At 40.8% G+C, this 27,891-nt stretch overlaps 5 protein-coding genes across 11 annotated transcripts; 1 reads left to right on the forward strand and 4 right to left on the reverse strand.

The window, feature by feature from the left end:
- Positions 1-309: 309 nt before the first annotated feature.
- LOC116259127 (probable pectin methylesterase CGR3) lies at positions 310-6,874 on the reverse strand. Of its 3 annotated transcripts, none has more exons than XM_031636772.2 (7): positions 6,641-6,874; positions 5,962-6,128; positions 5,803-5,842; positions 5,390-5,431; positions 3,303-3,677; positions 1,450-1,505; positions 310-832 (listed from the first exon to the last, which is right to left on the reverse strand). In XM_031636772.2, the coding sequence occupies exons 2-7, from the start codon at positions 6,085-6,087 to the stop codon at positions 686-688; spliced, it is 786 nt and encodes a 261-aa protein (XP_031492632.1). In that variant the 5' UTR covers positions 6,088-6,128; positions 6,641-6,874; the 3' UTR covers positions 310-685. The 3 variants fall into 3 exon arrangements, with proteins under 3 accessions (XP_031492632.1, XP_031492633.1, XP_031492635.1); XM_031636773.2 differs by having other exon boundaries at positions 6,532-6,649; XM_031636775.2 differs by lacking the exon at positions 6,641-6,874 and adding an exon at positions 6,272-6,451.
- A 1,035-nt stretch (positions 6,875-7,909) lies between these two features.
- On the reverse strand, positions 7,910-11,615 carry LOC116259671 (proline-rich receptor-like protein kinase PERK3). The gene is made up of 6 exons (XM_031637544.2): positions 10,504-11,615; positions 9,490-9,579; positions 9,293-9,363; positions 9,090-9,166; positions 8,830-8,977; positions 7,910-8,385 (listed from the first exon to the last, which is right to left on the reverse strand). Exons 1-6 carry the CDS (start codon positions 11,477-11,479, stop codon positions 7,984-7,986), a joined length of 1,764 nt encoding a protein of 587 aa, XP_031493404.1. The 5' UTR covers positions 11,480-11,615; the 3' UTR covers positions 7,910-7,983.
- Positions 11,616-15,877: 4,262 nt separating this feature from the next.
- Positions 15,878-18,689, forward strand: LOC116259209 (pentatricopeptide repeat-containing protein At4g02750-like). The gene is made up of 2 exons (XM_031636906.2): positions 15,878-16,945; positions 17,161-18,689. Exons 1-2 carry the CDS (start codon positions 16,033-16,035, stop codon positions 18,084-18,086), a joined length of 1,839 nt encoding a protein of 612 aa, XP_031492766.2. The 5' UTR covers positions 15,878-16,032; the 3' UTR covers positions 18,087-18,689.
- A 339-nt stretch (positions 18,690-19,028) lies between these two features.
- On the reverse strand, positions 19,029-22,027 carry LOC116258369 (cytochrome c oxidase subunit 6b-3-like). 2 transcript variants are annotated; one of them, XM_031635496.2, is made up of 5 exons: positions 21,869-22,027; positions 20,413-20,586; positions 20,245-20,327; positions 20,055-20,136; positions 19,029-19,435 (listed from the first exon to the last, which is right to left on the reverse strand). In XM_031635496.2, exons 1-5 carry the CDS (start codon positions 21,902-21,904, stop codon positions 19,382-19,384), a joined length of 429 nt encoding a protein of 142 aa, XP_031491356.1. In that variant the 5' UTR covers positions 21,905-22,027; the 3' UTR covers positions 19,029-19,381. The 2 variants fall into 2 exon arrangements, with proteins under 2 accessions (XP_031491356.1, XP_031491355.1); XM_031635495.2 differs by having other exon boundaries at positions 20,413-20,607; positions 21,869-21,993.
- A 1,883-nt stretch (positions 22,028-23,910) lies between these two features.
- LOC116259154 (putative WEB family protein At1g65010, chloroplastic) lies at positions 23,911-27,872 on the reverse strand. Of its 4 annotated transcripts, XM_031636820.2 has the most exons (4): positions 27,666-27,853; positions 27,226-27,448; positions 24,764-27,158; positions 23,911-24,576 (listed from the first exon to the last, which is right to left on the reverse strand). In XM_031636820.2, exons 1-3 carry the CDS (start codon positions 27,680-27,682, stop codon positions 24,792-24,794), a joined length of 2,607 nt encoding a protein of 868 aa, XP_031492680.1. In that variant the 5' UTR covers positions 27,683-27,853; the 3' UTR covers positions 23,911-24,576; positions 24,764-24,791. The 4 variants fall into 4 exon arrangements, with proteins under 4 accessions (XP_031492680.1, XP_031492681.1, XP_031492679.1 ...); XM_031636821.2 differs by having other exon boundaries at positions 23,911-27,158; positions 27,768-27,872; XM_031636819.2 differs by having other exon boundaries at positions 23,911-27,158; positions 27,666-27,864.
- Between the last annotated feature and the right edge of the window lie 19 nt (positions 27,873-27,891).

Genomic DNA, 27,891 nt, shown 5'->3' on the forward strand with positions numbered 1-27,891 from the left:
CTGTTCTCTTTTTGGGACGCCAAGAAGAAGCGGCCTGTTCCTGGTGTTCCAGCAACGGATCGTAAAGGAGTTGTTCTCGTTTTTGGGATGCTAAGAACAAATTGTCTTGTCCGTGGTACTCCAGGGACGGATCGTCAGGTTCTGCTGCTCAGGTAAGATCGTGGTTCTTGGCATCCAAAAACGAGAAATCATACATTTTCATAAAGTTCTACCACTACGCTCACGAGGGTATGCAACTGAATTTATCTCCTCCAACTCTTCCAGAAAAAAAAAAAGTTGCATAGAGTGACCTCAGGCTACCTGGTCAAATGAACATAAAGACTGGTGCCTATTATAGAGTAAATAAAACTTTTAAAGGCATCTTATCCATGGGAGATGAATTTCAATCTCTTCAACAAAAAAACATTCTCAACCAGGCTACACCACAAATTAGCCCTTCCCTTCGTCCCAAAGGCAGAGTACAAAGGAAATTCATACTAGTGTTTTCCACCTGGACTGAAGTAACCAGTCAACTGCAAGCCTATTTACTGCACTATAAATAAAAAAGTAAAAGAAAAAAAAATCCATTACCGACCCACCAGCATCCCTCATCCAACGTAATGAATAAGCATAAATAAAATTGATGTAAAACTTGCGAAATTCTTTCATGCAAGTGGAAACCCCGATCACCTATCGCTATTAGCCCTTACGGTCTGATGTGGAAAATCTGGCAACTCGGTTTGTACGACCTCTTCGCCGCAGCCTGCTCAAATTTCTTGGTAATCGCTTCATTGTCTTGTAAACCAGTTTGCAAGAAGTAGCGAATCCACCAGGATTGGCTTCGGAGTTTAGCCTTCCAGAAGAGCATAAAAAATAGAGTTAGTATCAGCCGTACTCATCATTTCCTCATCAAAACCACAAGCTAGTAAACTAAGCACGTGCAGGCACCAACTTACTTCATGGACATGTGTGACACAAGTATTTTATGGTCAGAGATCAACAGAAACCTAGAAAATGACTTAACGCCAGTTGTCTCATGTCTCGAGTGCTTTAGCATAGAATTTATCAAAAAGTAAAGTTGACTATAGCAGAAGAATGTTTAAAAAATCATTGACCAAGAGGAAAGTAGACAACCAACAAACGTCTACTGCTTGAAGAAATTAGAAGACAGAGGAGTAACATCTAACAAGTCACGTACGGAATTTAGATAGTAATGAAATCAGATGATGAGAACATCATAACGTGGAAGGTAGTGAACCTACAAATCAGCATATGCCACAGGATAACGCAATGTAACAATAACAACATAAATGCTTGAGCTATATAAGGCCAGAACATACTAAACAGAAAGCAGCTTGTCATCAAACCAAAAAGTACACCCAAATTTGCAACAAAAATGATCCCAATGTTCATTAAAAGAGGCAAGCTAAATACATCAAGAAACCATAACCAATAAAAAGGAAAACTTACAGGTCTCCCGAATTTGGACACTTCAGGTACTTTAGCTCTATGATGGCCAGGATAACCTTCAGGATGAAAAAGGAAAAACAAATCAGTATCTGTCGGTGGCATTGAATGCCTATTAACAAACATGTGAAGAAATGGTACAGTGGGATATGTAAACTCAGGGCCCCCAAAAATAATGTCAAGTAGCTTGATATGAAAGGTCATAAAAGTACCCACCGGCAAACTAGTTTTTCTCATTCCTTTTATAGATTCTTTCTATTGTCGCAACACTGCTCAGTGTTATCTGTATCAAACAACATAGACCTGTATCACACGACACATATCCTAAGGTCAAAGACATCAGTACAATTTTCCTAAGTGTGTCGGTGGTGCATCAGTCATACCGTATCGTACCATATGGCCTATACACCCCATATCAAACAATACGGGGCTAGGGCATTTTTTTTTTTATTTTGTTTCATTTTTTGCATTACAACTCACTGTTCCTCCTCATTCCAAACACTTTTAGAACTTTGTGACGGAGGCAGGTTTTTGAGAGAAATCGTCGATTTGAGTGATAAATCGTCACTTTGAGAGAGAATACAGCCGGTTTGAAGGAAGCTTTGCATGTGGGAGACCAATACGTAATGATTGATTATAATCATGAATTCATGATATTAATCACAAACGTATTTTAAATTATCATTTGGCAGAAAAGAATGATAAGTTGTGATGTGATCTAAAACACTTTATAGGTTTAAGTCGATGTGTTAACATATTATGGCTTAAGAATGATGAATCATAAATGTTCATTATGTGTGATGAGTTTGTTCATATATATATATATATATATATATATATATAGAATACATTCGTCATGGTTTTCCTGATTTTTTATGAAATATTCTCTATTTTCCTTCTTTTTTTTTTGCTTTTTTATGAATTAAAAAAAATTACGATGCATTTACAATACATTATACGACACATAGGTTGGCCTGACCGATACGCGATACCATATGCCTTTTACAACATTGCTCCCGCTAGCAAGAAATAATGTATGAAGCAGTAGAAAAGATTAAATAAAAACAACTATTAAAAATAAGATTATGGCAAAAGTCCATTTCAGGTTTTGATAAAAGTTAGTCTATCAAACTCCTCATAGCTTAACTAAGCATTCCCAACAATCGGGATCTATAAAAGTGAAGACCTACATAGAATCAGGAACTCAAAATTTATCAAATTGCAAGAGATAATGCATAATCCATATTCTAGGTAGCACAAGTTCACATTGGCATGTCGCAGCCTAGTCAAATTACATGCTTAGAGTTGTATCCCACCTGTGCCCTTTTGAGAAGAAAAGTCATGATACCCTAGGAAATATGCCTATGATTCACATAATATAAGAACTCGTAATAGCTGAAACAGAAAGCCACAGTCACCATCTATAATAGCAAGTCTTATCAGTTCTGCTTTAGTGGAGAACAGAAATAAATGATCTTAAGAATAAAAGCAAGAAACACCAAATAATATATAAAAATGTCATTAATCTATTAGTCAATGTTCAAAACATTGCTTAATCAGTATATTAAAGTTAAAAAACGATTTGATGCCAAACATTGATTTCTAAATGTAATGGTCCCAAAGCCACATAAAAGAACCACCAGCTTTGGTTAACCCTCAAAACACGATTAGAGAATTAATATCTCCCAAAACCTTTTAGCTAGAAACAAATTGTATCAACAGCGCTCAAATTTGTTAATGCAAACAAACAGGCAAAGTAAAGCAATTAATCCCACGTATTTGATATTTTTAATGCAGAAATGCCACCTTTAAGACTACATGTATTACCAATTGGAAAAAACTTTTAGGAAACTGACCAGCAAACAGAACCAGGCCATCCTTCGCCACTCTAGCAAGATCTGGAAGTGACTTGTTGAGATATCTTGGAGACAGATAATCCAGTGCATCTGACACAATCACGACAGAAAATGAATCTGCCTTGTATGGCAGAGGAAACTTAATATCAGCTACACGTACAATGCCCTTGCGCACAAGGGCCTTGCAACTGCTGTCTGTGTCTTCCATGTCATATGGCTCCACACCCCAAGCTTCAGTGTCCTCTTCTTTCAATAATTTTGAGACAATTGCACATGTATCAGGGCCAATGTGCAGAATATGGCGCATACTATCACCATAGACCTTTTTCAGAAGAGGCATCGCCTTCAGCACTTCCAATGTGCAAGAATTTTCTCCTGCCCAAAGAAACAAATTTTGAAATAAGTCAAAAGGCATGCTTTCCTGCTTTTCTGAGATACAAATTCTTGAGTTCGTGGAAGTGAAAAAAATGCATGTGAATCATGTCAAATATGCAAAATTTCACCTGCATTCAAAGATGCAAGAGGAAAAAATACATATAGAACACAGTGCCAGGAGTTCAATATTTTTGCAAAAAAGGGCTTAAAGGCATCTCTGAATATCCTATAGTATACATTTAAAGATCTGCAATATATTTATCTGAATTGAGTATGTAACAGAACCTGCACAGGTTGTTGAGTAGCCCCTAATTCATGAATATTCTCATTCCAAATGTCAATTCGTTACACAAATGGGCTAAGAAAGAAGCCCCCAAGGACAGAAAAACACATATACTTTTGTCCTAATTCAAACAAGTTTAATAAGAGACCATGAATCATTTCCAAACATAAAGTCGAGAGCAAAATACTCGACCACGCAGCACACAAGCTAGAGATTTGTCTTTCATGGAGAGGTTCACACCAGCTCTCTACTCGTAGCAATAAATCTGAATAATCTGTTTCAGAATATCAAATCCTGTGGAACAGGCATCAGTCTTCAAGAAAAATTTCCAGAAAGGTTGCTAAAACAAATGCATTTCTTTGTAAACAAGCACACAAACACAAACAAAGCACATGCAAATGTATAATGGCACATATTTATGTATGCATGTACAAATGTATAAATGAAAGAGTGGATGTACACAAGTACATAATATATGTATGCATGTCTACTAATTTGTGCACAGCCAAGTCCCATGTCATGACAGATCTACAATTTCAGATAAAAAAATGATTTTTGAAATTTTAACATAACTTAGACTATTTTCTGCAGCTCCTGAAGACATTAACAATAAATCACAAATAAAGAAGATGATAATTAGAAGAATGGAGAACAAAAAAATTAGCCTGCCACAAGCTAGAGGAAGACAGACATTTAAGATTGCAGAAAATGGTAGTCCAAATAGATACTTAGACATTAGATCAAGTATTTGATCAAAATTTCAAATACAGAAACAACATAAAAAACCGTGTTATTATCTTCACTTAATGTTTGAAGAAAGCATCTTCCTATGAAACTTTGTTTCCTCTAGAAATAGAAAGATGGAAATATAGTTGCTTTTCCTCATTAGGGACCAGGAAACAACCATATAGCTGACACCTATATTCCGAATTCCTAATATATTTTACTATCTTCTGTAAGTCTCCTTTTTAATATCCAGCGCTTGAGACTTTTATACGTTTGACCACACATATGGTGATTTTAAATTTGAAGAGGCCCAAGATCCTCTCTTGTTATTGCCATATATCTGCATGATATCAACTGAAAGACAGATGAGATTATGCATTCCTCGTCCTCGTTTAGGACCTTCATGCTTAAAACCAAATTAACCATCTCAAGAATGGGATAGGCATACCACACATGTAGGCAAATTGTGGCTATCATCAGGTTAAAGTTCAGATCTTGCATTTATTGGAGCTTGCAATAAGCTGATCAAATCACAAGTGCTCATATTTCTCACCAATGATCTTAACAAAATATTACATTTACAAGGCTTTTGACATGAATATAATTCTTGATATTCTAGGTGAATCATTATCTACTGTCACATTGAAAGAAACTAAGCTCCCAAATAGCAACGCTAAATAGTAATAAAGCAACAAAGGCTTACCATCATCCCTAGTCAAAGCTTCCTTTTCACTCCTAAAACTCCCTGTTTCAAGTAAATGGAGGAACTTTAGAGTCACAACATAAATTATGAATGCAAAAAATGAACATATACTACACACACCCCCCAAACAATATCTTGAGATTCTCCATACGGAATTCCCCAAAGATGTGAAACACTAGTTACACCTATGGCTGGGTGCACATCAGAACCCAACCTAGAAAACACCGAACAAAGTGCTATTGATCTATCTTTTTACAAAGCATAAAAAGTTCTCTTCCAATATTATAAGGCCATAAAGACAACGATTCTAACGCATTGGCCCGAGTAATACTTATGAAGAGCTTCTGAACAAACCAAAACGCTCTAATAAAGCTTAATGTGCTGAATTCTGGACAAGAAATTTTGGTTCAAACCTGAGCCGCTGTAAGAATATCCAATGAAAAGGAAAGCGCCCTGCAAGAATGGTCAAGAATGTTGTTAGACATCGATATAACTGGCACCTAGTTTTTGCTTTAGAAGGCATAAAGCAACAACCACTCCGATGCCACTTTCTTTCAGCAGAGACTACATACCAGAAGAATCAAACCAACGGATAACAAGGGAGAGGACCGCGATTTCTGATGCAGAGCATTCGTCAATGGCACGGTGGAGCTCTCAGCAAAGCGCCTAGCGTTCGGATTCACCTGCCTCCTCGACATGACTCTCGATCTACAACTCTTCCACCTTCTGGAGCTTTAGTCTACAAGACAAGGGACGAATGAAGTATCAGGCAAAAGGACTACCGAATCAAACATTAAAAAAATCAACAGCTGTGAACAGATAAATATGCACAAGCAGCGTTCTCATCCTCAAAAAGGATCTGCTGACAAACGCATTACGTACGTCCGAAATCCAGCGGAAGTTACCGAACGTAAACAAATGAGGCCGACAATATCCTGAATTGAGACGCGAAACCTAGAGATATCACCTAAATTCCCAGATCCACAACGGATCGCTCGCCAAAAGCGAAAGGATAACTCCAGACGCTTCCCGAACACACGAACAACCTCTAATACCATCCAAGCCGCAAAAAACGAGATGAGGACCTACGGTTTCGGAATCGATAATCTCAGAGCAAGTAAACCTAAACTCGAAAAGTTCACCTGATAGATCAATTTGAATTATCCATGAAAAAGGTTCATCAGGGAAACAAGAAACCAAAAACGAGGGGTAAGCAAACGCGTAAGATGAAGAAAAAATAAAGGAGAGTACCTGATCGTGGATCTGGAGGCCAATTCCACAATGCTCTTTGTCTCTCTTGCTCGCTCTCTCTGAGATATGCTGAGTAGAGCTCGCTCCCTACGTCCCTCTCGGATTCCTTATTTTGGCAAACGAGGGAGAGTCCCGGTCGTTTTCTCAAATGAGTGCTTTCCGTCCGTAGGGTAGGCGTAGAACGGAGAATTCATTCATAAAAGGGCATGCAAGGGATGGATACGAAGGACGGCCGACGCTGTCGGCAGTTTCACAGCCGCGCTTCCTTCTCTCTCCCTCTCTTTAACCTTTCAGTTTTTACTGACGGTAAATAGTGAAAAATGGGAGGTGAATGTTTATTTAAAGTTTAATTTAAGCACTTAAAGTTTAAGAAAAGGCCTTTGCTTCTTCGTTTCTGATGTTCATTAAAGTTTTCTTCACAGTTCTTTTTACAAATTGAGGTCCCGAAATGAGACGAAAGCCTTCAGTTCCTCGTAAATTTAAAACCCCTGAAAAATGATACTTTCTTGATAAATTTAAAGAGGAATCTAGCATTCGTTTTTTTTTTCCATAACACACGGCAGTCAAGCTTCGGTCATCTGCGGCCGCCACGTGTATGTACAAGTTCTTGGGACGGTGCAAGTTATCGGAGGTCGGGTCGAAATTTGGATTGCGTTAGCTTAAAATGACAATACATCGGTCGCTAGAAGATCCAACCCATTCCCATCCTACTTCTTAAACGGAATTGGATCTGGTCAGGTTTTTCTAGATCCATTTTTAATCAAAATTCGAGTACGAGTCGAATCTAAATATGGTGTGTAGGCTTTTAGTTTGATTTTATCATGGAGTAACTGAAATTGTAAGTTTGTTTATTTGTTCAGTTTGGATGAGGATCGAGCTGGAAAACAGAAATACCTTTATCCCTATTTTGGAACAAGGTATTCTAGGCAATGAGAACCCACAAATATACTCGAAGTATATATATACTTCCTCTTTAAATATGTCTTTTTACGTGCGTATCCCAATATCTTAAGTTGTCTTCCATATATGTAAGAGTCAAGTGTATGAGAATATAAAAATGAAAAATAAACCCTAATCTTTAGAATGAATTTTATGAGACGAAAAATTAAAAACTGACAATTTTGGAACCTTGCAAAATTTGATAATATACATTTGATATTCATATTCTTTCTTGGATTCTCTGAATTTGAATGCTTTGTTTCCATCATATGGTTGGATTTTTTGAAAAGCACGGTTCGATGTGCTTGAGACCAAGAAGTAACAACGGCATGGCAGGTAAGGGGACTTTAGTTTTATTTATGAACAAAATTCCGATTTGACAAAAAGGTGGGTTGATGATGGTGCTATTGGGTAGAGCTAGATTTGGAGAAGAAAGAAGTCGTATCGAAGTCGATGCTACAGGCGCCTGTATGGTCTATCAGATGATGGTGGTCGGCGCAGGCCATCATACGGAAGACCTTGGCGAGCGCCAACTGGTTGGTGGCGTCCGTCTCTTGCTGCTTGCTGTCTGCTGCTCCGTCCGCCGAGGGCGGGTGCTGCAGGCTGGACCGGTCCTCCTTCTCCAGCATCCTCACCACCTGACTCATCCTGGGCCTGCACTTGGGGGACGGGTTCAGGCAGGAAGCGGCCACCTCCAGCACTCTGAGCACTTCGTCCTCCTTGCAGCGGGAGCCGTTTTGCAGTCTTGGGTCCAGAATGATGGTCACATCCCTCTCCTCTAGCACTTTCTCGAGCAGTGGCTGGCCCTGCAAAGTTGGGCGATGACGATCAACTGGTCATGTATGTCATCTTCTCAACCTCAATATTCTATGGATCCGTCTAGAACAATGTTTGAAACAATAGATTTTAGAAAAAATTAAAATTGGCTCATGAATCATATTAACAAAGGTTCGACTTTTTTTTATAAAAAAAAACATAAAAGATGTAATTTAAGGCAAATCATAAGTTTGATGGATCACGATAGTAGCTACATCAGATCCAATCTACCTCGTCTCCCTATATATATATATTCGATGAACAAGGCTGCACCAACAACAGATCTAAGGTCCTTGGAATCAAACAGAGTTGTTCTATTCTTAGGTATTGATTCAACCAAATCAAATCACAAAGTGGGTATGTTCCTCATGTGAAGAGGGGAGAAATTAAATCAACCAAGATGACGCCTTTGAGGAGGCAGAGATACTACTTACCCACTCGGCAAGGCTGCCATAATCCGAATCCATTGCTGTGTCTATCGGCTTCTTTCCCGTCACAATCTCCAGCAGCAGCACCCCAAATGAATACACATCCGACTTGTCCGTCATCTTCCCCGATAGAGGATAATCTGGTGCAAGGTACCTGCGAGACAGATGGATATTACAGAAATGAGCTCGATCCGCCATTAACACCCACTGGACCAATGAACAATTTCTCCATCTTTCAGAGTAAATTCTCTGGAGAAGATACTCACCCGAGCGTCCCAACGACGTGAGTTGTTACATGGCCGTATGGGTCCGACATGAGTATGGCCAACCCAAAATCTGAGACCTATAAATTAAGCATCTACTCTCATAATTATGATCACCCAGACTTGGAAAGAAAAAAGTGTTGAACTCAAGGAAGAATACTCGTGGTGGAATAGATTCCTATATATATATATATATATACACACACCTTCGGATTGAAGTTCTGGTCTAGTAGAATATTCGAGGACTTGACATCACAGTGAATTATTTGGGGATGACCTGATACAAACAGTGATTGTTAATCAGTGCATAAATAATGACAGACAACTAACGTGGTTGAATGATGGGGAAGAGAACCAAAAGAAAAGAGAAGAAAAAAAGCTAATTAAGTTGAATGTACTGTACAATCTTGATGGAGATATGCGAGTCCGCGCGCTGCACCGACGGCGATGTTCATTCTCCGCTCCCAGTTAAGCAACTCCGGCATTTGGGACCCTGTGTATGCATAAAGAAGCTCATATATCTCTTAAGCAACTCAATAATTCAGTCATATAATACTGAAACATGAACAGTATAAGCCACATATACTGCATATTAGTAAGTATTTTTTTTCGTATATATTTTCCCAGAAATATATATGAGCTTTTGGATTGTGTCAACTACTTTCAAATTGGCTTTTGGAGTTGTGCCAACTTTGTTATTATGTGAGTATTTTCCATGCTCGGCCGTTGTTCTTGTTGTCCAACTCATTAAAGGGAAAGTATTTTCCATAAAAATGAGTGGAGTGCTAATAGAACCAATATTTTGTTGGGTGAGAGGAAATAGATCATCTTTAGGATTGCTCCCTGATCATTCCTGTATCGCCGATTTCTTGCATAACATCAGCGATTGCAACTTTAAGAAACCATTTACTCAAATATAGCTTAATTCTAGTCAAGTTTAATACACGCATTTAAGTTTTTCCTTTTTCCCTTTTAGATGTGCAGTTGATCGGTTCTATCCTCAAGCAAAAAAATTCAAAAAAAAAAAAAACATAATTGTGATTGGAAAAATCGTTTTTAAAGGCTTGAAACATTGCTAAAAGCTTAGGAACCCTTCAAAGCGCACATATGAAGGTGAATTGGGGTTGGGAGAAAAAGGTCAAACCTTTCTCATTTTATCCCAAAACAACCCCTAGCTAGGGAAAAAAAGTCCCGGAAGAGAGATTTATTTTTCTTCCTTCTTTCCTCAAATTTTCTATCCCATGGCGCGCAAGAAATTTCCACAACAAGTTCCCTGAGGAAAATTTATGCCAAGAAATTTCTTTCCAAGCAGGTATTTTCTCTCTCATCCAAGTGTCTCAGTAAGAAGTAATAGGTTAAAAAATAGTAATAATAATAATCAAATGCAAGAAGAAAGTTTCAGGGGAGGAGTGCCTGCCATGGAGGTGCTGCTCGAGTGTGCCATTGAGGACGAACTCATAGATCAGAAGCCTCTGATCCTTGCAAATGCAGTAGCCCAAAAGCGACACCAGGTTCCGGTGATGGACCCTGCTGATGATCTCCACCTCCGCCTGGAACTGCCGCTCCGCCCGCGGAGATCCCGTCTTCTTCAGCCTTTTCACGGCAACCTCCTTCCCATCCGGCAGCCGCCCCTTGTATACGAAACCAAATCCGCCCTCCCCAATAAGGTTCCGCGCCGCAAACCCGTTGGTCGCTTCGGCCAGCTCCCCGTAATCGAACATGTAGCTCCATACCCACGACGCGGCCGGAGACAGCACCGGTGTCTCCGTTGACGCCACCGCCTTTTTGCCCGAGAAGGCTGGAGAAGCGTTTGAACTGCCCGTCATCAAAGCATCAACTCGATGAAAATTGGCCTTACTCGATTTCGACAAGTCAGCGTCGCTGTTCCGCCGCTGCTGGTTCGGCCGAGCTCTGTTTCTCAAGGACCAGAGAAGGGCTAATCCGACGGCGAGCACTACGACAAAGGCCGCCGTGGCTCCTGTAACCGCAGCCGCTGGGAACCTGGAGGAACTCGACGAATTTCTCTCTGAGGGGAAGACCTTCGCAGCCGTAGCAGGATTGTGCCATTTCAACGGTGGCACCGGCAGAGGCAGCGACGGTCTTGGTGGTGGTGATGTTGACGGCACTGGTAACGGTGGCTGTGACGTTGGCGGTGATTTCCACGGCAGAACTGGTGTCAATTTCGGCCATCCAGTGGAGGTAGGGGAGGAAACAGAAGGAAGAGCCTGTTGCAGGTGGGGAGAAGGAGAAGGTGAAGATTTTGGGGAGGAATCAAGAGAAGCAGGGGAAGGAGAAGGCGAAGGTGAATTGTGAGTGTCGTCCTGTGAGAGAGGGGAAGGAGAAGGTGAAGGCGCCAAGAAGAGAGCGTGGGAAGGGAAGCGAGGAGGAGGCATCTGAATGGGAAGGGGACTCAGTTTTGGTATCTCATTTGGCCTTAGAAATTCAGTACAGGGAGTCTGCAGAAAGGAAGGAAAGAAGGGAGAGGGCTAAAAGAGGTCTGGCTGCCGACACCAACAGAAGGAGGAGGGCCCGACGTCCGAATTTTGATTGGTTTTCCATGAAAGGTTGATTCAGTCATACATTCTAAAGAAAAGAAAGGAAAAGACTCAAAAAGCAGAAAAAATAAACTTGATGATGGTGCTCTGTTTTCCTTTTTTTTTTTTTTTTTTTTACCATACGCCTGGACGGTGGGCATGAAAAAAAAGAGTTACGAATAAAAGCACCAAAATACTTGTTCGACAGTAGCAGTCGCCGGCGAGGGGATCTGGTACAAGCCTTATCTACATTACTATGTTTAAATACTTCTAGAATCTCACTATTTTAGGTTGTTTAACACCAATTTCGTCCATGTTAATGTGATTTATATGGTTGGTTTAACAAGATCTATCCTCATTGGTCGCAGAAACCTGAAACGTGGCATCACTATAGCATTTTGAAACTTGATGCTTCTTCTTCTATCATTGATTACCACATTCATATCGTCACCATGACATGAATAAAGAAAGACATGAAGATTCAAAATAACTGGGGGTCTCGTACAGAACCATGTGGATGAGCTCTTACGGAACCCGGACGGAGTTATTTGGTTTGCTATATTGTAATATTTAATTGGCAAAGTTGGGGTGTAGACAACCCTAAGAACTCTTGAGCAAATCAAATTGGTGATCTAAGGGAGTCACCTAGCTAACGTGTACTGACTTTTTGTCGGCACTTAGAGTAAAACTTGAGGTAAACACCTTACTTCAGATAGTTACAAACACAAAAGATCTTACTTTTCCTTCTTTTACGCATGTTTTTTTTTTAAATTTTTTTAAAAGTGCACTCAACTTAAACCTTGCAAACAGGGGATAACTTAAGACTAAGCTGTAACTATGAGCTCTGACTTAACTGATAAAAAGCGTTTGATGCTATCAAACGTCGCCTTAAAGGAGTCTGTAGTTATTGCAAGTAGTGCGAAGGTGATCGGAAATCCCTATTCTTCACTTGCATCAGCTGCATGGTGGTGGAAGCGGCGGTAATGGCAAAAAGGAGGAGGTGAGTATTGATGAGCAAAGTATCAAAGAGGTCAGCTGCGGTGGCGAGCAACGTGAGAGAGAGAGAAGAGAAGGCGAGAAAGAATCGTTGATAACGTTAGCAATCTGACCATCGAGAATAAAGGGAGCTTAGAGAATAGAAAAATATTAAGTAAAAGGACGACAAAAGCAGAGGTGAGATAGAATGCATGCTTCAAGGCTCAAAAGTATGTGCTAAAATAGTTTTCCTTCGTCGTCAAAAAGATATCTTAAAATAGGTTCAAGGGGCGGCTTCGGAGGAATACAACAAATTCTGGACTTGTTTAAATACTTCCTTGGTCGGGGCCTAAAAATCTTACTTGGTTGTCTTTCTTTTTTTATCGGCTCATTCGGTTGATGTTTTGCAGTCGGGGCTGTTTTAGAATTATAGTAAGAAGGAGAGACCTTAAAGATTTTCATCAAGTGTGCATTTTCTCTTGATCCATAGTCTCTTCTTTTCTCATGATATCATTTATTAGGATCAAACAGTGACAGCCATGAGGGTGGCGATGACGACAGCATTAAGGTGGCTTTGAGTGAAATCAACGGCAGCATTTTGCGTAAGGCCTCCAGAATTTTGATATCTACTTCCTCCCTCATCTTTTACCTTTTGCATTTCAAGCCGTTGAATATTTTAAAATGCATCTAATTCAAAGAAGTCAAGAATCATCAGCACTCAAGATATGACATTCAAAAGTTTTTTTTTAAAAAAAAATCTCTTTTAAGAGGAAAGGTAAACCACCCACTTTAATTCTTATTGTCATATGTCGGCGTCTGGCAATCAAGGACTAATTGGTCCTCGCAGGCATTTATAATTATTATTTGGCGGGTCTCTTACTCGTACTAATCCGAGAAATCTAGCAAAATGAAGCCCTTCCTTGAGTTGGGGCGAAAAAGTTGGTCCACACATGAAATGAGGCGCATTCAAGGCGGTGGGCGGAAGTTGATACAACAGCCCAGCCATCAGTAGAGTGAGTAGGTTAGGTCATTAAAAGGGAAAGGGCTCCTAATCGTTTTTGAGAGTTGGTGGTGTTGGGTTCTCCATGAACATCAAAATCTTCATTATGTTCCATGTAATAGTAAGACGGCCTTAAAAAATTGGCACAGAGTTGAAGATTGATCACGTGCGTTAATATCCCTCTCTCCCTTTCTCACGTTTCCTCTCTCTATCTCTATCTCTCTCTTTATATTTATATAGATAGTAAGCTCAAATTTTAAATTTGATGGGGCACCTGTGTATAAATTAATAACAAGATAATTGAGAACATGTATAAGAAAATTTGATAACAGACTCCATGATAGAAGATTGATGGTTCTTAAGAAAAGCAGACATTGTTCTGAGTTTGCATTCCCAAAGCGTAAGCGCGGGGCCAGGATTTGTCATGGGACCTGAACGCATTTCGTGTAGTTAAATCTCTTTTGCTCACAAAGTCGGTGATACTTTCAACTTTGTAAAAGGGAAGAGCTGGGTAATCACTTGCAATTAGGTGAAGACGCTGATGTTTTTACTGTGGAGCTCTTTTGGAGAGCCGGTCTCGGCGATTCAAGAGGCATAAATGTGGAGATGTTAACGGATTGGATTTAAATTCAATACACCCTCTACCATATCCAGTTTATCCGAATCTGTCTTTTATTTTTACATCTGAATTGGAATCCAACTTTTAAATGCACAACCGAATCCAAGTTGCATTATATTATGATAAGAACCGTCTTTCAAAATATATGGGTATTGGATCAAAGACATATATTTATTTGAAATTACATCTGGATTCAAATCCAAATTTAGTCATGTAAACCGAACCCAAATCCGATCGGGTTGTCAATTCTTAAATCTGAAATCCGATTCTTATTCAGTGTTAAATTCTTTTTTTTTTAGTCTCTTTAAATATCTGATCCAATTCATTGACATCTCTCTTAAGGGTTTAACAAATTAAAGGAAGCATTTTCATTAAATATTTTAAAATATTTATTTATTAGTTGCACCTTTACTCAATACTGAAATCACTGCTATGAAGACCTAATTAAATAACCATGGTAGAACCACATATCTAGTGGACAATCAAGAACAAATAAATAAAAATTATTAAAGCAGTTAAAAATATTCTAGGACGCATGTGCCAAAACGTGTCTGCTTGTGTCATGTTATGTTACATGGGAAATAAAAAAACTAAACGGGAGCTCCAAAACAATTGAAGTTCTAGTTAGTTCACAACCCAAAAGATGACAGAAAAATGTGCATTGTGTTTACTTCTTATGAACCATGCATGCTTCAGGGTGACTTTGATCGTGTAAGATGACTTGATTTTTTACCACCAGGATTTTGGACTTATCTGAGTTGTTTTTCTCAATTATTCACTTAAAAAAAGGTCAAAACCATTCGAACAAGTGATCAAATTATCAAAATAACTTGATGAAAGTGATTTGGGCAACTTATTCAAGAACAATAACCTTAGAAATACATTATTTCAGGGTGTAAAGTTAAACTGTCAAGGGCATAAAAATCAATCCACAGCATGCTTTGTATCAAGAAAACTATGTTAAAAGATTCGTTATTATGAAATTAACTAAAAGCATTGCCACAGAGAGAGAGAGAGAGAGATCTGTCTTGCACATGGGCTGGGAGACACATGGGGAACACTGGGACCTCTGCCCGAACAAAGGAAACGGATCCACGTGAGTGACAAAAGCAAAAGGAATCCATCTAAGGCTGCTCGATCAGTGGTAACTTCAAGCCCCTTTCAGTGACAGTTAGGATCCAGGTAGAGTTTTATCTCAAGGGTATGTTAAGTTCCTTTCAAATTCCAAAATTTTAAGTTGTTTTAAGTGATCTACTTGGCTGCTTTCAGCTTTTGTATATTCAACTATTAATATTGTTTTCTGGGTAATGTAGTAATTTTATTTTATTTTCTTTTGAATCACTAAATCTTTTGGCATTTTCATTACTATAACTTCGCGAACTGTAATGAAATCTTGATACACGTCCATTTTCGAGGATTCAGAGTTCGTTTCTTATCAACCAAACTCTCAGAACCGATTCAGATTGTTTCAAATTGTTGAAATTCACGTGACAGTTGTTTCATATTCTTTTACATGAACTTTTACGGCACCTCTCCTAAACGCGTGTACTATTGCATGATTGCGAATGTTCTCAATGGCCGTTCAATTATTAGAGCCATGATTGTTGGCATCATACTCTCACATCTCATAGTTATAATTTCAAGCGTTGGTGCATGTGTGGATCCACTGCTAGTTAATGAGTTAAGAGACTTAACATAGGTAGAGCCAATGTGAGCTTACTTAAAGGAGGCGGACCCGTTTCAGTGACCGAATTCTCTCAAGGGGTTGCCTGTCTTCAAAAATTTCTGGAGCCGTTCAAATATTGTGCAGTGGAAAATATGATCTATCAAGTGATATCCCTTTCATTCACCAACTGCCATAGACCTTTCGGCGCTTCAAGATTCAATAGATTTGCCACACTTGGACCCTTCCTTTGTTTAAGGACAAAGGTGAATTATTGTTTGCCATTAGTAATGACAGTCGGTGTTGCAACCACCACCACCGCAGCTGCTGGTATTGCTAACTTCAGTTTTACCAGGAGGAAATGGAGAAGACCGTCTAGCAGGCAAATTTTTGACTGCAATGTGAAAATTAGTGAGCTTGGTCGTTCTGGAAATATCAGGGCTGCGCGTCAACTATTCAACGAAATGCCTCAACGAGATGTAGTCTCATGGAATGCGATCGTTGCTGCCTACTGGCAGAATGGTCTTGCAGAGAAGGCCAAGTCACTTTTCCTCTCAATGCCGAAAAGGAATGTGGTTTCATGGAACTCAATGGTTGCTGGCTGCATTGAGAACGGCATGCTGGAAGAGGCGTGTGAGTATTTCCAGGAGATGCCGGAGAGAAGCTCTGCATCTTGGAACGCCATGATTTCTGGATTTGTTAAGTTTCGCAAGATCGAGGAAGCCAGAAAGTTGTTTGAGGCAATGCCTCAGAGGAATGTGATTTCTTATACAGCCATGGTGGCTGGTTACGCAGAGAGGGGTGAGCTTGATGACGCTCGAGCTTTGTTCGATGGAACCCCGAACAAAAATGCAGTATCGTGGACTGTGATGATCAATGGGTACGTGGAAAATGGAAGATTTGAAGATGCTCGGAAGCTCTTCCATGAATTTCCGGACAAGGATAATGTCGTTGTACTGACTACCATGCTTTCTGGGTACTGCAAGGAGGGTGACATGGAACTAGCAGAGGATATTTTCCAACGAATCCAACAGAAGGACATTGTATCTTGGAATGCTATGATTTCAGGTATACTAACTCCTTGTTTCTTTTAGTACCAAAGGCGTCATTAGTCTGTCCCTTGTTACTAGGATGTTATTGTCCGCAACACCACCATGCTGGTTGTGGTACCTCTAGCAGTAAAAAACAAATTTGCAGCACAAAGTTATAATTCCCTACATATTCTTCTTCGCTGTTACGATCTTCTTATGTTTATCAAGTACATACTTTTGTCATCCCGCTAGGTTATGCACAAAACGGCCAGGAGGAGAAAGCCTTGAAGCTGCAGAATAAGATGCTCAGGTCAGGGATGAAACCTGACAGCTCCACTCTTACTGTGGTCCTTACAGCATGCGGAAATCTTGCTTCTCTGTGGCCAGGAAAACAGGCGCATGCAAATGTAATAAAATATGGTTTCAGATCGAACAACTCTACCTGTAACTCACTGCTAACAATGTACAGCAGATGTGGTAGTATTGGTGATTCTGACTCTGTGTTTGAAGAAATCCGGAGTCCAGGTTTGGTCTCCTGGAATGCTGTTATTGCAGCCCACGCACAGCATGGCCACCATAAAAGGGTGCTCAGTTTGTTCTCTTCAATGCAAAGTGATGGCCTGAAACCGGACGCCATTACATTTAAGAGCATTTTATCTGTATGTGCACATTCAGGCAAGATACAGGAAAGCTTAGATCATTTCTATTCCATGGTTCCTGTTCACGGTGTTGTCCCAACTGCTGATCACTATTCGTGCATGGTCGACATACTGAGTCGAGCAGGTCAACTAGATCAAGCATTTGCATTGGTCTGCGAAATGCCATTTGAACCAGATGGTGCAGTTTGGGGAGCTCTGCTCGGAGCATGTTGTGTCCATCAGAATCTGGAGTTGGGAGCACTGGCAGCAAGAAAACTTGCAGAGCTGGAACCCCATAATTCAGGGCCATATATTTCAATATCCAACATATATGCAACTGCTGGCATGTGGAAAGATGTAACCAGGGTTAGACTGTCGATGAGGGAGAAAGGGGTGAAGAAGCAACCAGCTTATAGTTGGACAGAAATTGACCATGAAGTCCACTTTTTCATGGGAGGAGATGTATCGCATCCAAGGATCGACCAGATTCACGAGGAACTAGCACGGATCGACCTAGAAATGAAGTTGGCTGAGCATTGAAGGCCATCCCTTAATAAGAAGTCGCCCTGGCTCGTGCGATACATCACATTTCAATACGCCCTGTAATTAACTGTGAAGATGCCTGTAAATATGTAGCATCATGTATAGGACCTTCTACCCGACAAAAAAAAAAATGTATAGGAGGAGGTTGGAAAATTTTCATGTTTGGGCTCAGTCAACCCTCTACCATCAGCAAGAGGCAGCAATTTCGAATCTCCCATCGAACTCTATCGGAGAGGTAAATCTTTGGGGCCAAATCCTGTTTATCTCAATGTTCTCCAGTGCCACTCCGTTTCTGCTGTAAGCATTCTTTTCCCGCTAAGGGGCTCTGTTTTTGTTTGAACATTCTTTTTAAGTCTTTGTCTGTAAGACTGTAACCTCAGAGAGAGAGAGAGAGAGAGAGAGAGAGAGAGAGAGAGAGAGAGAACAAGGCTGTAATAGATGCAAGAAAAGGCCTATGGGTCATCGCTGCTTATCAACGCTTGATTGGTTACTTCAAAATCATGTTTGTCTATGTAATTAAGCTGTAACATGAGGTCTCTTTTGCTTTTCCTAAGCCCAAGGAGAAAAACCTGTGCTGAAACGTCACGCCAAGGGCAAAAAACCTGTATGAACTCTTTCTTTCTAATGCAAGGAGATATACCTAGCTTTGGCTTGTCTAATAGCTGATGCCTATAGTAATCAAATGCTGACCACCCGTTTGAGAGCCGCGGCCTGCACTACTCCAAGGTCTTTGGTTTTCTTACTCGATCTTGAATGGAAGTGCTGAGGGTCGTGTCTTTCCAGGTCGCTCATTTTTCAGTAGTCCAACCCCATAAAATGGGGTTTATCAAGTGAGCAGCAGAAAAGGTGGACATTTATAATCTCTTGAGTCTTGGGTGAATAGAAATGAAACGTCAAATTTTGCATCTGTCCAATCAGTTGGCTATGCAACAGTAACCATGAGGAAAAAGTTGAATCACTATGACGAAAACGGGTTACAAAGATTTATGTATAATACCGATGACAAAAAGGAACACAGATATTCATAATCATCTTCAGATTTCAACAAAGTAAGGATCTGTCTCAATTCAAATGAAAAGAATAAGTACGCAATCACAAAGTAAGCCCGTCCGTCTCTTCCTCATATTAATTGTTCCCGATACTTAGCAACCAAAAGACTGTCGTAGCGCAGCAGCAAGACGGCCAAACCATTATTAGTTTAATATCTCCAAAGAGATTCTGCAGGAATCCTGGAAAAGCATTCTCTAGCAACGGCGAGGAAGTTAAATGCCACATGACGTGGCAGCTTCTACCTAAAGAGGGCCAGGAAACGTACCACTTTCTCTTTGCTCGTTCCACCTGTCAATCTGTGCACAAGGAGATATCAATTAGTGCAGCACTAGAGCAATTCATAAATCACAAGCAGTTCATCCGGAAACTTTATCATCGATAGAGGTAAGGGCAGTAAGGAGGTTAATGAACTGCAAACTTATAAATGACGTACAAGGCAAGACTACTTTAGAGGTGCCATGATACATGTTAGCTTGTATTTCAGTGGCCAAAAATATCCGCTGGAACGCAATTTCAGGTAGCACTTGGTACCACAAGATTCGAAAGCACACCAGCAATAGCATCTCTTGAAAACTTCATTTTCCAAGGATTGACATTCAAAATTATAGATCAAATGTGAGTTTTAATATTTCAACGGGCACTACAGAATTGCCACAAACACTCCCCTACTGCTAGCAAACCAAGTTATGCTCACTGGTTTGGATACCATATGGGCTTCAAGTGACAAGAAACCAAGCAGAGAGCTAAATGGTAGGGCTATGTCCAGGCATAAAATGTTTGAGGTCTGGCCGGTCTGGTTGGCTTCTTTTGTGCACGTATAGGTTAATGATATCAAGCTCGCTTCAGAAGGTTACAAAAACACTTGCACTCAGGAAAAGAGCATATCTCAGCGAGTTTCGCCATCACAAAACATACCCATTCACCAGGGCAAAGAGAACGGTAATACTTTGCAAACTTATCGCATTCAGTAGCTCCTTCTCCTTTTGCATCTATGCACCTACAAAAAATTTGATTTGTTGGCTCTCATGAACAAAACTCATCCAACACAAAAAAGAAATTGGAGGCAGAAGAAACAGGAATAAGATGCTGGAAAGTCCAGGCCTACCTATGGTACTCGATGTACCGGGTGAAGCAATGCCTTGTTTGATTGGTCGTAGGGAAACGGAAGTCTGCTGGCGCCGTCTCAACCTGAAATTCAAGGGAACATTTTGATGCAGTAATATTTAGCTAATTCTAGCAGTCAGCCTGAGCAAAATACCAACGATGAAATTACCTTGATGACTGCCGCTGGAGCAGCAGTTTCTTGATCTTCGCCTTCGTCAGGCTCGGAGCTTCCGATGCTTTCATGAGCAACAGCAGGTTCAGCATTCTCTGCAGCCACCTCTGGAGTAGCACCAGTCATGCTTTCTCGTTCAGCTGATTCCGTAAGAGTTTCTACTGGTTCTTGCTGCAGTTCATTCCCCAAATGCTAAATGATTTCAATCACCGAAAGAACCAGACGTAATCATGCTCTAGTATCGTTGATGACTTACGACAATAACCTACCAATACGAAGAACAGTAAAAGGAAACTAAAAAAGTAGCAGTTCAAGACATCGACAAGAGTCAGAATTACGAAGGAAATATCCCATGTTGGGATACCCATATCACGACATTCACTCAGAAACCTCGTTTTTCAGCAGTTGCTGGAATCTCTTTAACCCTTTCATCCATTCCAACGCCGTTCCCCGTTGAGAATATGCCCAAGAAAGTCCAAGCATCGTCTGCCTCCAGTTGCTGGGGGGAATTTGTCAGCAACTCTGGATGTTGAGAAAGCGTCTCCTTCAAAAGAGTGTGACACTCGTGTTATAGTAGCATTCGAAGGCGTGAAGGGGTGAGGTTACATGGACGTAGGCTTGTTCAAGACAGAAGTTACGGTAGCGATGGTCTAGAAAAAGAAATAGTCCATCCAGATAAGTCCTGCAGACTAAAGCTAGAAAGGAGATGAGAAATATACATTCATATGATTAATGCCTGAAGCTTCTTCAATACACCACTTAATCGATCGATGGCTACACCAAAGGCTCTAGCAGCAGTTACTTATTTAATATTCATGACGAGAATGGCCGCTTTGAACAAGAAGCAAAGACAGACAATTACAGTGATAACATATCACGAAAAGGAAAATGAAATTGCCCGTTGTCAAATTAACCTTCTCACGAAGCAAACCCTATTAATCAAAGTACCTTGCATTCTTTGCCAACTAAAATATGCATCCAGGAAAAAAAAAAATCAGCAATGTGGTAGATAAAGCATAAGCTTGTAACAGTAGGTCATCAGAAATTGATCTCAATCGTTGGTGATGTCGTCTAAGAGAAAAATCATGAAGATTTTCCACAAGGTGGAAGGTGCAATCAAACAAAAATCCATAGGAACCTTCCTTGCCAAGATAGGGGTAAGAATTTCCATTTTTCCCTTTGTACACACAAACGCCAAAAGCTCAAGCAATCGACGGCAAGAAGATGCATACATCGTCGTTCTCAACGGAGAAAAACGCACATCAAAGGCAAGGAAGAAAACGCCAAAACAACGGCACCCGAGAGATTGATAGATCAGCGAAAAACCATATTTCCAACAGCAAATGAAAATGAACAAAGTGAAGCAACAAATAACAAAGCGTCATTTGATCGCCACCATACAAAAGACTAGACTCAAACACTAGCGAAGAAGAGAGAGATAGAGAGAGAGTACCTGGTTAACGGGAATCGCCTGCTCGCCTTCCGCCATGACTCTCTCCCTCCCTCCCTCTCTCTCTCTCGCCTCCTCTCCTGCGAGTTTGCGGCCGCCGGAGGAAAGCAAAAAGGCTCCAGAATTTGAGGGAGAGAAGGGATATGGCCACTTTATGGAATATAAAAATTTTAAAAAATTACAAACTAACGCCTAACGAGTAACGAATAGTCAATTATCGAACAAGCCCCCCAACGTTTTGGTACAACGTCGCGTAGTTCTTTTTTGTCAAAAAGAAACTAAAATAATAAAATAAAGTACAAGTTTACCTTTATTTAGAAAATATTTTAAAAATCAACAAAAACTAAAAAATGTAAATTGCTGGACACCATAAGGTACACCACTCGATCTCAAAAGACATCCTAGCTACAGGCCGCTTGAATGAGCTACCCGTCAATCCATTGTCATTTCGTTTTCCATTTTTACTTACATTAATTATCTTCTTTAAAAAAAAAAATTCAGGTGAGTAGTGAAAGTTGAAGCTCTCCTCTCCTAAACTTTCTTTTCGCCCTCCTGCGTCAGGAATTCAAAATTTTAATGAGAGCCAAAATACTATTTTTTTTCAAATTTTATACATATGTTAAACTAAAGTTTTAAAATTTACAAGTAAAACTTTAATTTTTTGAAAATTTGAATAACTCATGGCATTCAAACAAGTGACCAACCACCGCCTATCAATTGCTGGCCTAAGCAAGTGCTCCAAACTCCTTTTAGAGCCTCACCTTCTTTTCCTTACTTTGCCATTTATTTATTTAAGCCTTGTGAAAATAGTTAGAATACAAAGACTATTGGGTAGTGTCCTCTCACTTCCAGTGCCATCTCCAGCTTCTCCGCAGGATCGGGATAATAACAAATTATGACTTCCCGTATCGAATAAATTTTCGAGACACACCATGCTTTTCTTAACAAAGTTCATATCGTTTTTAAAACCCAAGTAGGTCAGTTGTTGTCCCGCTTTATGTCTATTTACATGTTAGTGCTTCCTTTTAACAGTAAAGTCGAACATTTTTGTTCTCTTCCTATCGAAATTTATGGCTTCCCATTATTTGCCTATTGTTTCACAGAAATTATTTGGTGGCATGAGTTACGAAACAGGATTTCCATTTCTAAAAATCATTTCCCTATTTAAACTTATGCTGTTCGTTTAATAACTGCTTTGAATCCCATCAACTTCAATAAAGTAATAAATTTTCAAACATTCGCTTCCACTTCTCATATTGCCTCCTCTACCCATTCTGTTCTGCTTGCAGATAGATGTGCACTGAAGTTTTGCACTTTGCATCTGCTTGAAGTTTGCCGGCATATGCCGCAAGCGATGCCGTGAGATTTACTTGTTTGTGAATTGCATAACTGATGAACGCCAATCATGGTTTACTTGTTTGTGGATTGCATAATTGATAAGCACCGATCGAAAAAACAGTTTCAGATGACAGGAAAAGTCGAAATGCCACTGTGGAAGCAGGATAGAGGGCGCGCATATTCAACGATGAAAATGGGGAATCAACACACTTCAGATGAAGCTTCTTGATTTCCCTTGAAGTGTGTAACTCAAGGTTGAAACATTTTTTCCTTCTCGTCTTATAGCCGTTCAAGGAATCTTCACAAGAAAGAGCTCCAGTAGCAGTTGATCTAAGAGGCAGCTTCCATTTCTGTCTTGTTCACCTTGCACACAATCATAATACCTAGCTTCACATCAAATCACTAGAATCATAATTTTTTTGGACAAGTTTTACTCATCTACCTTCTTTCCAGTAGTGATAAAATTGACTTTGTACCTTACAAAAAACGAGTACGAGTAAGTGGAAGATAAGTGAAGGGAGATGCCAAAGCTATATGCTTCCACCTGCAATTTTGAATATCTATCAATTCGAAGTCTGAATTCAAGCTGACATCAAGCATTTCTCGTGCATTTGCATGCACACACAAACAAGCCGACAGGCGCCGAGATCAGATGCATATAGTGAGTCATCAACAAGTTTGTTTCCAACAGAAGCAGACGAACAATGGATAATGATAGCATGCGAAGCTGCTTTCAAATGGACCAGCATAATTACGAATTTCACATATTAATAAATTTCGGGTGCCAGAATTTACAGTGGCCATGAAAATGGGACTGAAAATCTGACAGTTGAGGAAAAGATGGGCTTAATCAAAGCATTGTGAGAAAGCAAGAGACAGGCATTGACATGCTTCATTGCCCACCAGTTTATAATTTACTGCATCTCGCCGTCGTCTTTCCCTTGAAGCTAAAATGTTCATACACATCACTTTTCATTTGATCAACTCACAATAGGAGATGGAAGACCATATTCCCAGCAGCATATCGTTCTGATAATGTAATAACAAATTATACATACCAATTTCCACACCAAAAGTCTCCCTCTCTTAAAATAGATTGATGATCCAGCATGATCTTTGTGACAGTACTGGTGTCAGCAGGCAGAAGAGATTCACCAATTGCAAATAGATCTGCCTTTGTAGAACCTCACTTTCAAACTGCAGATTTACGCCACCAGGGACTCTTCCCCATGCAAAGATCACTCACCGACAGCAAAGTCGGAATCTTACTGCGGCAACATATATGTTCGCGTGTTCAGAAATGGCAACATCAAAGAATATCGCTCGGCAAGCAATATTTCATCTCCAAAGAATTTCTCCCGAAAAGTGTAATCCTAGAAGAAGAGCACAAGAGACTGTCATCAATGGCCTCTATTTTCAGATTTTACCGTGCCAACATACTACAGCGATGACTATTCCATGTCATGTACAACAAAGTATGATATTCACTTGCGGTATTTCTCTCAGAAATCAGAACAAACTTGTAAAGGGACAATATGATTGAATAGAAAGTAACCTCACCAATCCAATTCCCACGTATCTGGGAAATTTATTTATGGTTTTTCTTCTTCAGTAGATTTCCGAACCTGTGGAGCAGTGGCTTTTTCTTTTTCTGTCTGGCAGGAGAGACTGTGTGGGCTTCCACCTCTTCCAACTGGTGACCATCGACGTGATCATATTCATCAGAATTCAGGGTCTCAGCGTCATCCAACCTTGTAGGTGATGGTGCTCTCAACACTGACATCTTGTCAATTGGTTCATATTGAGGTTGAACATTTTGCTGTTTGGCTATATTAACAGAACCATTCATATTTACTGGATGGGAGATTGGTTCCTTAGTCGCAGAACCGACATTTGAATTCTCCAGCACAAGAGTAATGAGATGAGCAGAGTTCGTCTTCTCATCTGACCGCGAAAGGATGTGTTGAGCATCATAAATTTCTTCAGCTGATGCTTTATATTCATCAACCGATGCCCTCCCATAGTCGGATTCACCGGGCGACCTTGTCTTGTTCTCAAAAAGGGCTTTTGCTGATGCTGCTTCCAGCAACCTTGTCAATCTGTCGACTTCCTCAGCGGCTGCTGCTTCACTGTTCCTCAGATATTCATTTTCATGATTTTTTTTCTCCAACTCCCTCTCAACCTTCGATAATCTATCCCTGAGCCGCAAATTCTCGACGCTGACAAGCTCCAACGATTCCCTTACAGAACTCACGTCTGCCTCTGCTTGTTTCACAGAGTCCACGAGTCTACGTTTCTCCTCTTGTGCTTCTCTTGCTTCTTCCTCTGCTTTCCAGAGAGAAATCCTTAATTCCTCGTTCGCCTCTTCCTTGATGGCAATCTCCTCTTTTGATACCTTAATGCAGTTAATAAACCCGATTTCCTTCTCCTTCCAAATAGAAGCAGCATGCTCCGCATCTAACTTGGCTCTTTCAGCGATCTCTTTCAATCGTTCAATTTCCTTGGTTGCTTTCTCTAATTCCAACTGAAGAACATCTTCTGTGCTGCTGACGTTTCTTTTGTAGCGCTCTGCTTCAGCCTTCAAGTTCTCCAATTCTGCTTGAGCAGACAGAAGTTCGTCCTTCACTTGATTAGCTTCCGTCGTGACTTCTTTGAGTGCAATTGCTAGATCGTCCAGAGCCTGCTTGCTCTTCTCTTCCGCTTTCCTCACCGACCGAAGCTCATTGCGCAGCGAGCTTGCTTCTTCTGCAAGATCCTCCATGTTTGAAATGGCCAACTCCTCTCTCTCTCGTGTGAGCGAAAGATCCTTCTGCGCGTTTTCTAGCTCCAGCTTGAGTGATTCAATGGTTTCACCCATGCCATGAAGTCCAATCTTGCCTTTCTCGGCACTTCTGTGCGAATCTTCGAGATCATCACTGCTCTGCCTGACTGATGCCTCCATTGCTTGCATCTTCTCCCTTAGAGAAGATATTTCAAGCTTAGTTTCTTCAAGAGACATCTTTGCTTCCTCTAACTGCTTTGTTATTGACTCCATCGATTCAAATGCTCCGTCCTTGGATGCTTTCGTTATCTGAATTTCCCTCTCCAGCTTCTCAATTATCTTCTTACTCTCCAATAGCGAACTTGATGCCTGGAATTCGGAATCTCTTGTACTACTAAGCTCCAAATTCAGTTTCTCCAGCAATTCTTCCCTTTCTCTTAACATAGACTCAACTTCCTTCGCTCTCTCGATCCCCTTCCTCAGCGACTCGATAACTAATCTCGATTCAGCAGCCAATTCAGATGATTCTCTTGCCTCTGCCTCCCATTTGGAGCCTCCCATTTCATTCTCCCGCTCGAAAGCAGATGAAAAAGTCAGAGATTCTTTTAGCGAGGCTAGCGCAGACGATAGATCCTCAATTTTCTTCGCATTCGAAATGGCGGTCTTCTGAGCATTATCAGCCTGCTCGAGTGCCAATTTCTTGACTTCTGATGCCGCAGACAGCTCTCTGCTCACCCTCTCCAGCTCCTCCCGAGCTGCAAGCAATGCTGTGGCATCCAAAGACCGTTGCTTCTGAACCGCCTCCATCTCGGACTGCCATGCTTCGTCCCTCTTCTGGGCAGCCTCGATGTTCGCTTGCTCCAATTCGTCGACCCGAAATCTCTCGACCTCAGATATCTCCTCTGCTCGCCTCTGAGCAAAGAGAGCCTCGGTGAGCCTCGAGTTCGCCTCCTCGGCCATTTTCTTCATCTCCTTAAGCTCATCCAGAGCTCGAGATTTCGCGTCCTCCGCGACCATCAGCTGATCAGTGGCCTTCTTCAAATCCACCTGAGCCTGTCCCAGTTGATGCTGCAATTCTGTTGTTCCCCTAGTGACGACCCTTTTCTGCAGAGTCGGAGTTTCCACCAAAATCGAGTCACCCGTCAAAACCAATTTGAGATGATGGGGTGAAGAAATGGAAGGTCTCCGGGAAAACTAAAGAGCACCATAATCAGAATTCCAAGACTAAAGAGCAGATGATAGAAGAAAGTATATTGAGTACCTCAGAAACCGAGTGGGTGGTGCTGATTTTTGAAGATTTGCGTTCTCCAAGTCTGGGTGACCGATCCAAGGACAATCTTATGGGTGATCGATCTATCGACGATCTTCCATGAGAAGAACCCGATTCAACATCAAGAGACAATTTCGAGATTCTGCCACCAATTCTCGACAAGGACGTAGGCGTGGTAGGTGTGCTCCTATATGCCATTTCCGACGAAAAATGTCTGCGCATAAGGAAATCACCATTGGGAATCAATTAAAGCCAATACCAACAGAAAAAACTGACTGCCCTTCAAATTTCATACACAGACGTTCCAAATTAGACCTCAGCACATTGATCAAACAGACAGGGTCCAGTTATCTCCCTACTGTCAAACCCAACGGCCACAAGCAGAAACTGATAGCAAAATTGACAAATTTTCCAGGCATGGGGATGCATACCGGGATTTTGAAGTCATGATGCTTGGAAATTTTGCCTACGGTTGAGAAGAAGAGCATCAGAGAGAGAGAGAGAGAGAGAGAGAGAGAGAGGGAGGAGCTGGCCTGAGGCAGGATTTCCAAATGATGGTGGCCTTTGTATCGTCCCTTTACCAAAACCCCGCAACTTTCAACAGCGCAAGCCAACTGTCTGGTCTACCTTTGTTCTCTCCTCCCTTGACATATAAAA

The sequence above is a fragment of the Nymphaea colorata genome, chromosome 8 (genome assembly GCF_008831285.2).
Source record: "Nymphaea colorata isolate Beijing-Zhang1983 chromosome 8, ASM883128v2, whole genome shotgun sequence".
Lineage (NCBI taxonomy): Eukaryota > Viridiplantae > Streptophyta > Magnoliopsida > Nymphaeales > Nymphaeaceae > Nymphaea > Nymphaea colorata.

Coding starts and splice junctions, on each gene's coding strand:
- LOC116259127 (XM_031636772.2), bottom strand. CDS start 6,087: ATGTCGAGGAGGCAGGTGAATCCGAACGCTAGGCGCTTTGCTGAGAGC. Junction 3,678..5,389: donor AGCTTTGACTAGGGATGATG/GTAAGCCTTTGT, acceptor TTCTTTGGGCAG/GAGAAAATTCTTGCACATTG. Junction 1,506..3,302: donor TGGCCTGGTTCTGTTTGCTG/GTCAGTTTCCTA, acceptor TTCATCCTGAAG/GTTATCCTGGCCATCATAGA.
- LOC116259671 (XM_031637544.2), bottom strand. CDS start 11,479: ATGCCTCCTCCTCGCTTCCCTTCCCACGCTCTCTTCTTGGCGCCTTCA. Junction 9,167..9,292: donor ACCAGAACTTCAATCCGAAG/GTGTGTGTATAT, acceptor CTTAATTTATAG/GTCTCAGATTTTGGGTTGGC. Junction 8,386..8,829: donor ATGGCAGCCTTGCCGAGTGG/GTAAGTAGTATC, acceptor CCAACTTTGCAG/GGCCAGCCACTGCTCGAGAA.
- LOC116259209 (XM_031636906.2), top strand. CDS start 16,033: ATGATCTATCAAGTGATATCCCTTTCATTCACCAACTGCCATAGACCT. Junction 16,946..17,160: donor TTGGAATGCTATGATTTCAG/GTATACTAACTC, acceptor TCATCCCGCTAG/GTTATGCACAAAACGGCCAG.
- LOC116258369 (XM_031635495.2), bottom strand. CDS start 21,904: ATGGCGGAAGGCGAGCAGGCGATTCCCGTTAACCAG. Junction 20,608..21,868: donor AGGCGATTCCCGTTAACCAG/GTACTCTCTCTC, acceptor GAAATCATTTAG/CATTTGGGGAATGAACTGCA. Junction 20,328..20,412: donor CTCCAGCGGCAGTCATCAAG/GTAATTTCATCG, acceptor CTTGAATTTCAG/GTTGAGACGGCGCCAGCAGA.
- LOC116259154 (XM_031636819.2), bottom strand. Junction 27,159..27,225: donor CCACCCACTCGGTTTCTGAG/GTACTCAATATA, acceptor GGTGCTCTTTAG/TTTTCCCGGAGACCTTCCAT.